The sequence below is a fragment of the Gorilla gorilla genome, chromosome 9 (genome assembly GCF_029281585.2).
Source record: "Gorilla gorilla gorilla isolate KB3781 chromosome 9, NHGRI_mGorGor1-v2.1_pri, whole genome shotgun sequence".
NCBI lineage: Eukaryota > Metazoa > Chordata > Mammalia > Primates > Hominidae > Gorilla > Gorilla gorilla.
Window position 1 is genome coordinate 142259951 of NC_073233.2, and position 12550 is coordinate 142272500.

The 12550-nt window shown below is 37.6% G+C and overlaps 1 protein-coding gene across 12 annotated transcripts in view; it reads left to right on the plus strand.

The window, feature by feature from the left end:
• The window catches only part of GLB1L3 (galactosidase beta 1 like 3), a 50902-nt gene that overhangs the window by 22712 nt on the left and 15640 nt on the right, over window positions 1-12550 (plus strand). For all 12 annotated transcript variants that reach the window (XR_008669906.2, XR_008669905.2, XM_055356432.2 and 9 more), the window contains exon 10: window positions 11873-11957. Coding sequence is in view for 10 of the 12 variants with exons in the window: in XM_055356432.2 (XP_055212407.2) it covers window positions 11873-11957 (85 nt within the window). In the remaining 2 variants the exon portion in view is untranslated. The remainder of the gene's footprint in view (window positions 1-11872; window positions 11958-12550) is intronic.

Here is a 12550-nt window from a genome sequence, read left to right on the forward strand (position 1 = left end):
GTTAGCATTTCTTAATGTTTGGTAACTTTCATCACTGAAACTGTCTGGACCTGAAGTTTTCCTTTTTAGAAGAATTTTAACTTGCAGTTCAATTTCTCTAACAACACAGGAAAATTTAAGTTATTTCTTCTTGGGTGAGTTGTAGTAATTTACATCTTTCAAGGATTTATTCTACTCATTTTATTCTATTCCATCTAAATTTTTGAATTCGTGGACATAGAGTTGTTTGTGATAATCCCTTGTTATCCTCTTAATGTGTTTGTTGTCATAGCGATGGCTCCTCTTTCAGTCCTAATATTGCTAATTTTGTGTATTTATTTTGGTTAGTGTGGCTAGAAGTTTATAATTTTTTTTGATCTTTGCAGAGAATCAGCTTTCGGCTTGATTTTGATTCCCTGTTATTTTTGTGTCTTCAACTTCCTTGGTTTCTGCTCTGAACTTTTAGCATTTTCTCCCTTCTGCTGCCTTCAGATTGCATTTGTTCTTTCTCTTGGTCTTTCTGGTGGAAATGTAGCTTACTGAGTTGGAACTTTTATTCTCTTCTAATATAAGCATTTATGCTGTAAATTTCTCTGTATGTACTAGTTTTGCTGCATCTCACCAATTTTGATGGGCTGTGTTTTCATTGAGTTCAAAACTTCAAAACATTTGTTTAAATTTCCCTTGAGACTTTCTTTATTCCATGCCTCAGTTAGGGGTGTGCTGTTTCATTTTTCAATCTTAGGGGATTTTCCAGCTAGTATTCTATGGTTGATTTCTAGTTTAATACTGTTAAGGCCGAAGAACATACTTGTATAATTTCTGTTCTTTTACATTTGTTAAGGTTTGTTTCATGGATCATAATATGGTCATTCTTGGTGAATGTTCCATGTATGTTTGAAAATAATGTGTAGTCATGAAAAAATGCTCACCATCACTGGCCATCAGAGAAATGCAAATCAAAACCACAATGAGATACCATCTCACACCAGTTAGAATGGCAATCATTAAAAAGTCAGGAAACAACAGGTGCTGGAGAGGATGTGGAGAAATAGGAGCACTTTTACACTGTTGGTGGGACTGTAAACTAGTTCAGCCATTGTGGAAGTCAGTGTGGCGATTCCTCAGGGATCTAGAACTAGAAATACCCTTTGACCCAGCCATCCCATTACTGGGTATATACCCAAAGGACTATAAATCATGCTGCTATAAAGACACATGCACACGTATGTTTATTGCAACATTATTCACAATAGCAAAGACTTGGAACCAACCCAAATGTCCATCAATGATAGACTGGATTAAGAAAATGTGGCACATATACACCATGGAATACTATGCAGCCATAAAAAATGATGAGTTCATGTTCTTTGTAGGGACATGGATGAAATTGGAAACCATCATTCTCAGTAAACTATCTCAAGAACAAAAAACCAAACACCGCATATTCTCACTCATAGGTGGGAACTGAACAATGAGAACACATGGACATAGGAAGGGGAACATCACACTCTGGGGACTGTTGTGGGGTGGGGGAAGGGGGGAGGGATAGCATTGGGAGATATACCTAATGTAAATGACAAGTTAATGGGTGCAGCGCACCAGCATGGCACATGTATACATATGTAACAAACCTGCACATTGTGCACATGTACCCTAAAACTTAAAGTATAATAATAATAATAATAAAAACAAACAAACAAAAAAAGAAAATAATGTGTAGTTTACATCTATTTATAAATTCCCATCAAGTCAAGCTAATTGATGATATTGGCCAAGTAATCACTATCCTTACTGATTTTCTGCCTACTCATTCCATCAATTTTTGTGAGAGGAATGTTGACACCTCTAAATATAATCATAGATTGTTTATTTTTCTTTTACGCCTATTAGTTTTTGCCTGTTTTGAAGTGCATTCACATTTAGGATTATGATATTTTGTTGGAAGCTTGGCCGCTGTATCATTACGTAATGTCCCTCTCCCTTGTTCTGAACTCTATTTTGATATAAATATAGCAACTGTAGCTTTCTTTTAATTAGTACCTGCATGGCATATCTTTATCCTTTTGCTTTTTATATACCTTAACATCTGTATATAAAATGGATTTCTTGTAGATATCATATATTTACATATTGCTTTAAAAAATTCAATTTGACAGTTTTTGTATTTTAAGATAATGTGGCTACATCATTCACATTTAAAGTAGTTATTGATATGGTTTGACTGAAATTTACCTTTTTGCAAATTCTTTTCTTTTTTGTACTTTGTTTCTTTCTTGTTCTTTTTTTCTCCCTTTTCTGGAGCTAATTGATAATTTTTTGATTCCATTTTATCTGTTCTGTAGACTTATTACTTATGTCAGTTTAAAAAACTGTAGCTGTTGACTTAGAATTTAAAATATAGGCCGGGCGCGGTGGCTCACGCCTGTAATCCCAGCACTTTGGGAGGCCGAGGTGGGCGGATCATTTGACGTCAGGAGTTTGAGACCAGCCTGACCAACATGGTGACACCCCGTCTCTATTAAAATACAAAAATTAGCTGGGCATGGTGGGGGTGCCTGTAATCCCAGTTACTTGGGAGGCTGAGGCAGGAGAATCGCTTGAACCCAGGAGGTGGAGGTAGCAGTGAGCCGAGGTCGTGCCATTGCACTCCAGCCTGGGTGACAGAGGGAGACTCTGTCTCAAAAAAAAAAAAAAAAAAAAAAGAAAGAGAAAAAAATATATATATAATTTAAAAAGTAACCTGACACTACTAATCATACTAAAGTGTAGGTAGTATTAGGAGTGTACAACAGTATCTTCTTAACTCCCCACTTTAAAGATGTCTCTTCATTATTGTTTCTACTTCCATGGTTTCTGATGAGAAATCAGTATTAATTCTTATCTTTTTTTTTTTTTTTTTGTCTTTTATCCTCTGGCTACCTTTAGAATTTTCTGTTTGTCTTTAGTTTTCGGAAGTTTGAATGTAACATGCCTAGATGTGGTTTGTTTCTTAAAATTTATCCTGCTTGGTGTTCCAGGAGATTCTTGGATCTGTGGTTTGGTGAAATTTACCAAACATTAAGTAAGAAATAATAATAATTCTACACGATATGTTCCAGAAAATAGAAAAGGAGAGAATACTTCTAAACTCATTTTATGAGGTCAGCATTGTCCTAATTCCAAAACCAAATAAAAACAACTAAAGCAAAGAAAACCAAAGACCAATTTCCCTTATGAACATGGAAGCAAAAATTCTCAACAAAGGATGAGCAAATTGAATCCAGCAATATGTAAAATGATAATACATTACTGATATGGTTTGGCTGTGTCTCCACCCAAATCTCAACTTGAATTGTGTCTCCTAGAATTCCCATGTGTTGTGGGACAGACCCAGTGGGAGGTAATTGAATCATGAGGACCTGTCTTTCCCATGCTATTCTCATGATAGTGAATAAGTCTCACGAGATCTGATGGGTTTATCAGGGGTTTCCACTTTTACTTCTTTTTCATTTTCTCTTGCTGCTGGCATGTGATAAGTGCCTTTCCCCTTCTGCCATGATTCTGAGGCCTCCCCAGCTATGTGGAACTGTAAGTCCAATTACACCTCTTTTTCTTCCCAGTCTCAGGTATGTCTTTATCTGCAGCGTGAAAATGGACTAATACAATTACATCCTAGTGAGATTCATCCCAGGAATGCATGATTAGGTCATTAATTTTGTAGAATTCTGAGCCGTCACTTATTTAGATATTTTCTCTGCTCTCTCACCTTCTGCAATTCAAATTGCACGTACATTAGATCACTTAGTGTGGTCTCACAACTCTTGGATGCTGTTTTCTTTCCCACTGTCTTTTTTTCTCTTTACTTTTCAGTTTGCTTAATTTCTACTGACTTATCTTTAAGTTCGTTGATTCATTCATCATGCCTGTTGAGTTTAGCGATGAACCTATTGAAGAAATTCGTTTCTCTTGCTGTTTTTGATTTCTAGTATTTCCATTTGCTTCTTTCTTAGTTTTCATCTTTCAGCCAAAATTATCTATCTGATCTTGCATGCTGTCTTCCTTTTCCATGATAGTCTTAAATATATTAATCATAGTTATTTTGAATTCCTTGTGTGATAGTTACAACATCTGTGTCTTATCTGTTTCTGATGATTGCTTTATCTCTTCCAAGTGTGTTCTTTTCTTGCCTTTTTGTATGTCTCATAATTTTTTATTGAAAACTGCACATCATGCATAGGACATAGATACTGTCTTGGAGATCAGCCTGCCTTTCATTCTGCTAGGCCATGTGGGATTTTGTGTTCCCCTCGTCTGGAGTTGGGCTGGTTGTGGGGTTTGTTGTTGCTGTGTTATCCTTTGTGCATCATGGGCTTCAAATGTTTCTGGTGGTACCTTGTGTCGAGGGCAAGTGCTGGTTTGGCAGAGGTTGTTTTCTCTGTGTCCGCATTCCCCTCTGAGTCTCGCCTTTGCATTGAGTCCCACAGAGAATCTGTTGCTTGCGGATCTCTCAGCTATAGTATGTGTTACTTTTTCTCCAGCTTGGTTAGCCTGCTGGTGAGGGAGAAAGGCTTTCCCTGATGTTCTGATTATGCCTTATTGCCAGCAGATGCTGTCTGTGGGTCTGAGGGGCGTGGCCTTTGCAGGTGCTCCTACCCAGCTCTTCTTCTAGCGGCAGATCTGATCCTAGCATGTGTTCCTCCTTTCCCAAGGATAGTGCATCCCCTGCCCCTTTCCCAGATGCAATGGATTTTATCCAGTTAAGCTGTCCTTAAGTGACAGCTTCTGTGCTGTTTCTCAGCTGATTGGGGCTTTTGTTCCCTAGAGAAGATGGGCTGGGAGAAGGTCTGGCAGTGGCGGTGGCTCCCTCCCCTCAGCCAGCACCAGAAAGGAAGCTGTGTTACTTTGTTAGGGTTGCCATAACAAAGGACCATAGACTGTGTGGCTTAAACAGCAGATGTTTATTTTCTCACATTCTGGAGACTAAATGTCTGAAATCAAGTTGCTGGCAGGGTGGGTTTCTTCTGAGGCCTCTCTCCTTGGCTTGTTGGACGGCTGTCTTCTCCTCCCTGTGTCCTCACATGATCTCTTTGTGTGTGTCTGTGTCCTAATCTCCTCTTCTTATAAGGACACTAGACATTGGATTAGGGCCCATCCTATTGACCACGTTTTTTTTTTTTTTTTTTTTTTTGAGACATAGTCTTGCTCTGTCGCCCAGGCTAGAGTGCAGTGGCACGAACTCGGCTCACTGCAAGCTCCACCTCCTGGGTTCACACCATTCTCCTGCCTCAGCCTCCCGAGTAGCTGGGGCTACAGGCACCCTCCACCACGCCAGGCTAATTTTTTTGTATTTTTAGTAGAGACGGGGTTTCACCGTGTTAGCCAGGATGGTCTCTATCTCCTGACCTCATGACCCGCCTGCCTCAGCCTCCCAAAGTGCTGGGACTACAGGCGTGAGCCACCGCGCCCGGCCCCTATTGACCACATTTTAATCAAGGCGTCCACAGGCTGTTCTCCTCTGAGGCCTCTCCTTATCTTGCAGATGGTCACCTTCTTAACGTGCCCTTGCATGGTCTTTTGGCCGTGAACATGAGACCCTGGTGTGTCAAAATTTCCTCTTCTTATGAGGAGCCCGGTGACATGGGATTAAGACCCACACTAGCAGCCTCACTTTTACCTAATTACCTCTTTAAAGGCTCTGTCCCCAAGTACAGTCACATTCTGCAGTACTGAGGGTTAGGCCTTCGTGTGAATTTGGCTGGGGGACGCAATTCAGCCTGCAACAGAGACTTGCCCAGGATTCTCCCGAATCTCCCCTCAGAACAGCTGGTAGACTTGGGGAGTTAAAGCCAGCATGAGGGTGTCAGCTGCTATCCGTCTCGGCTCCCTTGACTTCATACTCTCACGCTGGCCCACACTGCCTTCAGCACTTCTTTAATATGATCTATTTGTGTTATATTAGAGGATCTAGCCCCAGGTTAGCAAGTGGCTTGGGTCCAGCTTCTTCCTGCAGGCATCAGGTTTTCCATGGATTTTAGGTATTTGGTTGCTCTGTGACCTAGGTTCTCTGATGGACCCAAGAAGCCATGAATTTAGTTTTTCAAGCTTTGTCCTTGCTGTGAGGATGGGATTTATGTTTTTCCCACTGGTATATCTCTGAGCTGTACTCTGAAGTCTATTTCCTTCTGAGTAAATGTGGTTGTTACAGTTTTTCTAGGAATATGTCCATTTCACTCAAACTAAAATATAATGGCATATAATTATGCACACCATCTTCTTGTTTTTAATGGCCGTATCATTTGTGCTGGTCTTTCCTTTTCATTTCTGATCTTAGTTATCGATTCATTTTTACTCTGTCTTATCATTCTCATCAGAAGCATGTTGGTTCTTTTCAAAGAACCGATTTTTCTTTTTAAATTGTCTATTGCAAATTAATTTCAATTTCACTGCTTCTACCCTTAGGTTTGTATTTCCTTTATTTATTTTACTATTTTTGGTTTATTTTGCTGTTCTAATTTCTTGAGGTGGGTAATTAGCCTTCACATTTTATCGTATGTTTTATTATGAACATTTAAGGAATAGATTTCTCATTAGTTCATGAGTTTTATATTTGGTATATTTGATATACTGTAATTCAGACTAGTGTGAGTATTCAATATGATTGTTTCTTTGGCCTATGAGTATGTTTAGAAGTTAATTTTTAAATTTTCAGACATACGGAGTTTTTCTATTTTTTTCTTTTATTTCGCTGAAGTCAGAAAACATACTCTGTACGTTTTCAAACTTTTGTAAATTGTTTTCTTTGATTATTAATTCATGACTTTTTAATATGTTTAATGCCTTCTTATCAATTTTAATTATTACGTTGTTGAAGCTTAAAGTGGCTTCTCGCTGGCCTGCTGGCAGCACCTTCCACCTGGCTCCTCTCTCCTCTGACGTGACCCCATCAGTCTTTCATAGTTTACTTGGTTTCCAGCCAAATACAATGTCCCAGACTCACCTGATACATTTCCAATCCTCAGCCCAGAAACAGCGATTTCTCCTAAAAACCCTGTTGCTTCTGTAGAATACAAGCTGTGCTTACTATCAAATTGCTGTTACTTCTAAGCATTTTCAGTGTGTAGGGCCGGGATATTGGCATGTTTTAAACGAGGAGAAAACTGTGGTTTCATTGATTTGTAAAAAAATACAAATTTAGAATTATAGAGGTTATATTTAACTTTTCTGATTTATATTTTTATTTTTTCTCTGACTTTGGACATCATAGTTGATAACATTCACAATTTTGTTATTCACTTAATTCTACAATATATTCATAATAGGTTTGAAAAAACACTGATAATATTACTGAAAATAAGAAAAATCTAATGATCTTAAAGATTTCTGTGGTTTTTCTTTTATCTTTAAGGTATATCACACAGAGAATGTGTAGTGAAAATTCTATGTACTAAGGTTACATGGAATAATTTCTTTGTTTTATGTAATTGTTTTACCAACTTGGTGTAGAGTTAGATTCATTTGTTTTCAATTTTTAGGTGTGATTCTTTATTTTTTATGTTTAATTTTGTTTGTATTTATGTCCTATCAATGGTCAGTTTTGGTAAATGCCCTATGTGTTTGTAATGAATGTATTTTGCGGTACTGGGTGCAGTATTCTGTTTAAGTTCTATGTCAATTTTATTTATTGTGTTATTCTAGTTTTCTATTTCCAATTGATTTTTTTGGCTGGTTGTATTGGTCACTGAAAGAGATGTGTTAATATTTCTATCATAATTGCAGATTTGCATATTTCTACCAGTAGTCCTTAGTATTTTACCTGTCCTTTAGCAAGTTTATCAAAGTTTGCTTGATGTATTTTGAGGCTATGTAAATGTGGACTTGTTTTATCTTCACGGACATGAAATTTTATCACTAGGGAGTCATCCTGTTTGTATGCAGTATTGCTTTTTGTCTTAAGGTCACTTTTGTCTGTCATTGATATTGCCATGCCAGACCTCTGTGATTAATATTTGAATGTGTATCATTTTCTATATCCTCATTTGGGTTTTAATCTTGCTGTAATACATTTTTCTTTAGACATCTCTCTTATTAGAGATCAGGAATTAGTTGAATATTTTTATTTTAGTCTGACACAATTAAACTTTTATTTGGAGCTCTCAGTCATTCGTATTTCATGTAATTCTTGTTAGACTGAAGTTAAACCTGCCATCTGATTATGTGCCTGCTTTTAAATGTTTCTTTTCTTTTTCTTTACAATCTTGGCTTCTTTTTATGGGTTCGACTATTTAAAAAAATCAATTTCTGTTTTTTCCTATATCATTCTGGAGTTACAGAGTCTGATTTTATCTTTTAAAAGTCATCCTTGAAATTTTAACGTAAGTACTGAGTCCCCTGCAGTCTAAAGTTCTGCTCTCCGCCTGGGTTGTACAAGTGCCTCAGGGCAAGCACTGACTCTGGCCACTCCATCAGATGCATCTTCTGTATTTTTCTTGTATTTGATTTCTATCTTTTTAAAACTTTAAAAATATTATGTATTTGTGTTATACAATCAATATTCCTTCAGTTTTAGCCCAATATTTATCTTTTTGCTTTTTACTATTTTTTATATCCTGGAGATTCTACTCAGGATCAGTTTTCTTCTGCTTGAAGTACATGCTTTAGTGATGTCTGTTTATGGCAGACTCTCTGTTTCCAGGCTTCAGTCTCTTCCCGGCTCTGAATTCTAATGTGGCAGTTTTCTTTCAGCACCCAGTCTGCTGACTTCACTGCTGTGATGGGGAGCCCTTCTGTCAGGCTTTTTTTTCTCCTTTATTACTAAGAATTTTTTGTTTCTTTTTTTGTTTTCTGCAGTTGAACTATGTCTCTTTCTGAGTGTCTTTTTATTTATTATTCCAGTTTGTCGGGCTTCTAGAATGTGTGTGTTCCCAGGTAGTAGTTCTTCAAATGTTGCTTCTGCTCTGTTGTCTCACTCCTCATCCTGGAATTCCAGCTAAATTCATTAAACCTTCTCAAATGTGCTGTGTATCTCTTTAGTTTGTACATTTTTGTCTACTTATGCTGCTATTTGGATACTTTCTTCTGATTTATTTTCATATACATGAATTCTCTTTTCAGCTGTATCTATGGTGATATTGTATTTGATTTAACTTTGTAAAAATCCTCAATGAGAGGGTTCATCCAAATAACATAGATCATGATTGTTGGAAATTGTGAGTCTTTGATCATATTTTTAAATATGTTTAAAATTTTTTTATTTGGTTTATTCTCTTTAGGGACACAAGTTATGTGTAATGCAAAATTCTTCTGTCTTACTTTCACATCTCCTGCATCCATTTCCTTCTCATTCTTTCTACTCTGTTCATTTTAACTGTGCTCACTTTTCACTCCTATTCTTTTCATGTCCCTCACAATGTTTATTTTCCTTTTAGCTGCTTCCAGTTTGGACTTAATATTTTCTATTTTATCTGCCTTAAAAAAATCTTTGTTAGGTAATATTTTAGCTCCTTATATTTTCTTATCATGTCTTCCTTGAGTACTTTTAGTTCTCTTTTTATGCTCTCCATTTATAGAGGTGATTGTTTCTTTGGGGTTTTTAACTTTGTAACAATATTTTTGGGTCACAATTTTGACCTATGCTATAGAAAGTTTTTGGTGTTCCTCCTGTAATTTCTTTCCCTGTTAAAAAAGAAAAGAACTCTTTTTTATTAGCATTTTAAATGTAGATTCTATTCTTGTTTCTTTTTTATTATTACTCGTCTTTGATGGAGATGAGTTCTTATTGGCTCAAGGACTCAAGAGAAGTTGCTGTGAGAGACAACATGTGACTGAGCTAACAATGTATCTTAGTGGCATAATGCTGCAGGCAGGGATGAATTCTTATCTTTACCCATCTTCCTTTTTGCTTTCTCCATCCTCCCAGGGAGCCAGTATAGATGCAGGACTGCTCTCAGATGCCTCACAAGCAGCAACTTCTTCCTCCTTATAGTTCTTATCTGTGATTCTTCCATAATTTTGTCCTTCTAAGCTTCTGATGCACTGAATTATGTAAAGTGCATTCCCTTCACCAGCTTGTGCACCCTATTCTGTAACTGATAATAAATGGTTGGTATTGCACTATAGAGTATGCTTCTTACTTAGGAGAAATTTGTGCTGTTAGTCTTTCCTAAAATCTTCGACAAAGAGCATTCTCTCTCTTTGAACCCCTGATAGACCTTCAATGCTTTTGCGCTTCTTCCTCCTCATTTATATTTTGAAGTTTCAGATGACTCTTAGCTTCACAGAGGATGTTTGTGTTTCCATTTCTCAGTCCTTATTTTGATTTGGAAGATTTCCAGGAGGAGAATGTCAAGCCCACAGTACAATTTTAACACCAGAAGTCAGTCTTTCCTCTTGAATACAAATGGAAAATTAAGGATCTGTATTTATTTAATGAAGTTTCACAAAGAGAAAATAATTAAACTACAAATAAAGAAGAAAATGGAAATCAGGGAACATGGAGTTAATTCAGGCAACAAAATAGAGTAGTAAAAAGGCTTATTAATATGCATAGAGATATGAATAAGATTATACCTGAACAAGAGTGGGCTGTTAAGTAAGAGGGACAATCAGGGAACCAAAAACAACTCTTTGAAATTAAAAATCTAATATTTGAAATTAAAAATTAAATATAGAAGTTGGAAGGTAAAGATGATAAAATTCCCTAATATTACTATTAGTATAAGCCCACAAAACATAAAAGAGACAAGATAAACGTCTTACAGGAGTATTGTAGGAGACCCAACATCTTATTAATACTGGTTGCAAAAAGAGTGGACAAAGAGCATGGAGGAAAGGAAATTGCAAATAACATAAGAATTTCCTTTAACTGAAGTATCTGTATGTCCAGATGAAAAGTGTACCTCAAATGGTAAGCACAGTAAGTGATGAAAAAGACCTAAATTGTGACATTAGCATCCTACAGAGAGAAAAACCACAGGTTTACCTGCCAAGCAAAAACAATTAGAATGGCATAGGATTATAAAATATTGGATAATAGGAAGCAATGACATATGCCTTTAAAATTTGAGGCTAAATAAATTTTAACCCAGAGTTTTATATGCAATTAATAATTTTAAATATTAATTGTGTTGATAGCCAGACATTGAAGGACTCAGAATATTTATTTTCCACCCATCCTTTCTATGGGAGTGTTTGAAGGATGCAGGAAATGAGAAATGAAACCAAAGTAGAAGAGAACATAGGATCTGGAAAACATCATAATCCAAATCCAGGGAGCAGCTAACAAAAGTCCTAGGTTGACAGCTCTTTGGGCTTAGAGTGAGACCATCTTAGAGCAGCAGCATGCCAGAGGACTCCAGGAGTGCCGCTGAAAATGCATGCTGAGTGGCTGACATATCACCCAGAAGAAGCTCAGCTATGATCTTCCATGTTAATATCCATGGCACAGCAACAGCCAGGCCTACTGTAGAGGAGGTGTCACCTTTTAAAAACAGAATCTACATTATTCAGCAGCACTGAAAATGCTAGGCTACAAGTGGAATGCAGGTGTCAGGCTGAAAGCCTGTGGAATCTGAGTTTCTACATAAGGAATTGCGGTCAGGTCCTTGTGTATCCAAAACCCATTCTTTCAACACCAGCCTTGGGTGAGACAGGGTTGAAATTGCTGATGGTGCTTTCCAGGTATCGTGGGGAGGCACATGAAGCTGGAGACCATGGACATTTAGGAGTGGAGGAACCAGAGCTATGAACGACGGCCAAGGGGTGGGGGAAGAAATACTGGATCAAAAAGGGAAAGCTCTGAATTGGGAAAAAGGAGAAAAGCATGAGTTCCTTAAGTTCTCATCTATTGTATTCAGGTTTTCTGATTTTTCTTGTTTTTTTGCCAGACTTAGTATTTGCTTTGGTTTGTTTTTAGAGAGATAAGCCCCTTCTGATTATGGAATACTGGGTCGGCTGGTTCGACAGATGGGGAGATAAGCACCATGTTAAAGATGCAAAGGGTGAGTGTTTTGCAGTGTTTGACTCCAGGAAGAGATGGCCCCAGGTCCCATGAGAACTCATTCATACAGTTCTCTGCTAATTGATTCACTGGATCAGCCATAGATATTCATGCAACTTTTTACATACAAGCACTCAGCCAGGCCCTGAGGATGCTCTGGTGGATAGAAATTACATGCTTCCCACCCCCGACAGAGTATAAGTTAGTGAGGTCCACAGATCATTACAGAGTAAAACAATCAATATATAGTTCCATGTTTGGTGGATACTTTGAAGCAAACAAACAGGGTGCAGTGATAGAAAAGACAGAAGAAAGACCTGCCCAGGTAAGGTTAGGTGGTCACCGAAGCGTCTCTGAAGATGTGACATCTCTGAGGAAGGTGGAACATTAATCATCTCCAGCAGTGCATAGGCCCTCTCTATGGCATTGTCAACTAAGCACTAATAATAGTCAGGGGACAACATGCAGCGATGGCCAAGAGCATGGATCTTGGAGCCAAAGAGATCAGGTTTTAATCCCAGCTCTGCAGCGCTAGCCATGGGACCTCATGCAGGCTTCCTTCATTTTAATGCTCAGTGACCTCATCCAAACGTG